General features: G+C 45.6%; 1 protein-coding gene across 1 annotated transcript; it reads left to right on the top strand.

Moving 5' to 3' along the window:
- Positions 1 to 3: 3 nt before the first annotated feature.
- LOC102820521 (RNA polymerase II elongation factor ELL3-like) lies at positions 4 to 1,329 on the top strand (the record flags this gene model as incomplete). Its single annotated transcript, XM_006878163.1, has 6 exons — positions 4 to 144; positions 235 to 314; positions 446 to 521; positions 806 to 977; positions 1,068 to 1,110; positions 1,230 to 1,329. Coding segments are annotated over 6 exons (612 nt in total), but the record flags the coding sequence as incomplete, so codon positions are not given.
- Positions 1,330 to 1,336: the final 7 nt, after the last annotated feature.

The following is a 1,336-nucleotide window of genomic DNA, read 5'->3' as shown; positions in this document are numbered from 1 at the left end:
GCCGCCATGGATTCTATCCCAGCCCCATCTTTAGTTCAGGGACACATCCTGACTGAAGCATCCAGAGATTCAGGGAGTTGGCAGAACACTCAAGACGATTCTGAAGGAGACATAGTATCACAGTCACAGGTGGAACTAGGAGAGGTAAGGCCAGAAACTGCAAGGAGTTGGGGATAAAGTGGGGAAAAGCCAGATGCCCAGGAAGTCAAGTGCCCCTACCGCTTTCCCCGCCAGGTGCCAGATCTGCTGGCAAGCAACCAAGGACAATCACTCCCAGGATCCTCCAGGGAACACATGGCACAATGGGAAGTGAGGTACTTGGGGCTGGGTGGAGTAACCAGAGAGGCCCTAGCATTGTCTTCCTTTCTAATCTCCACCCTAAAATGTGGTAATGAGAGCCACACCTCTTACTCTGGTATACCCTCATTCATTTTGCAAATCCTAGAAACCAGACTCATCGTCCTGAGAGAGAGCCTGATCACAGACTTACTTCCTCTGCCAGCCAGAAACATCTAGACAAGGTAAGTTGTAATGGCAGACTTTTCAAAGAGAACCTTTATCCCATTAGCTTATAATTTAAAAAGTGTTAAGTTCCATCTCATAGCAATTCTGTTAAAGGATTTCTGAGGAGCAGCTGGTGTTTGAACTGCTGACCTTGTGGTTAGCAATCCAGTGCTTATCCTATAGCTGAGCCCTCATTTTGAAGCTTCCAGAGCTCACTGTATGGAAGAGAGTTTTGAGTGGGAAAAGGGCAGAATAGGATACTTGTTTACTGGTTGTGTGACATAGATCTTTTCCCCAACAGAAACGTTCAGCATCTTCAGCTCCTATAGAACTAGAAGAAAAAAGGCTCAGAGCTCTACCTTTAGCTCCAAGCCCCCTACAAGAGCTGCCCAATCAGGACCTACAAGAGGAAGACTGGGAACAAGATGATGAAGACATGAGCCCCAGGTTGGACAGTCCCTTAGTTCAAGCAGGTAAGAATTAATGAGAAGATAAAAACTGCCACAGCAGAAAAAAAAAAAAGACCTAAAAATAATCTTTGTGTCTTTTTGCTTCCTTCTTAGACTCTGAATCCCCAAGTCCTGAAGAGGTACCAGATTACCTCCTGTGAGTCCCTTACTATTTCCATTATCATCAGAGCTCCCCTTACATTAAGATTAAACTTCTTGGGGGCTGGCACCTTTGGGAGACAATGGAATTGAAGTTTAACTTTCCGACCCTGGCAGTCAATACAGAGCCATCCACAGTGCAGAGCAGCAACAAGCTTATGAACAAGACTTTGAAACAGATTATGCTGAATATCGTGTCCTACATGCTCGTGTTGGAGCTGCAA

The sequence above is a fragment of the Chrysochloris asiatica genome, unplaced genomic scaffold (genome assembly GCF_000296735.1).
Source record: "Chrysochloris asiatica unplaced genomic scaffold, ChrAsi1.0 scaffold16083, whole genome shotgun sequence".
NCBI classification, from domain to species: domain Eukaryota; kingdom Metazoa; phylum Chordata; class Mammalia; order Afrosoricida; family Chrysochloridae; genus Chrysochloris; species Chrysochloris asiatica.
This window is presented reverse-complemented; position numbering and strand designations above follow the sequence as displayed.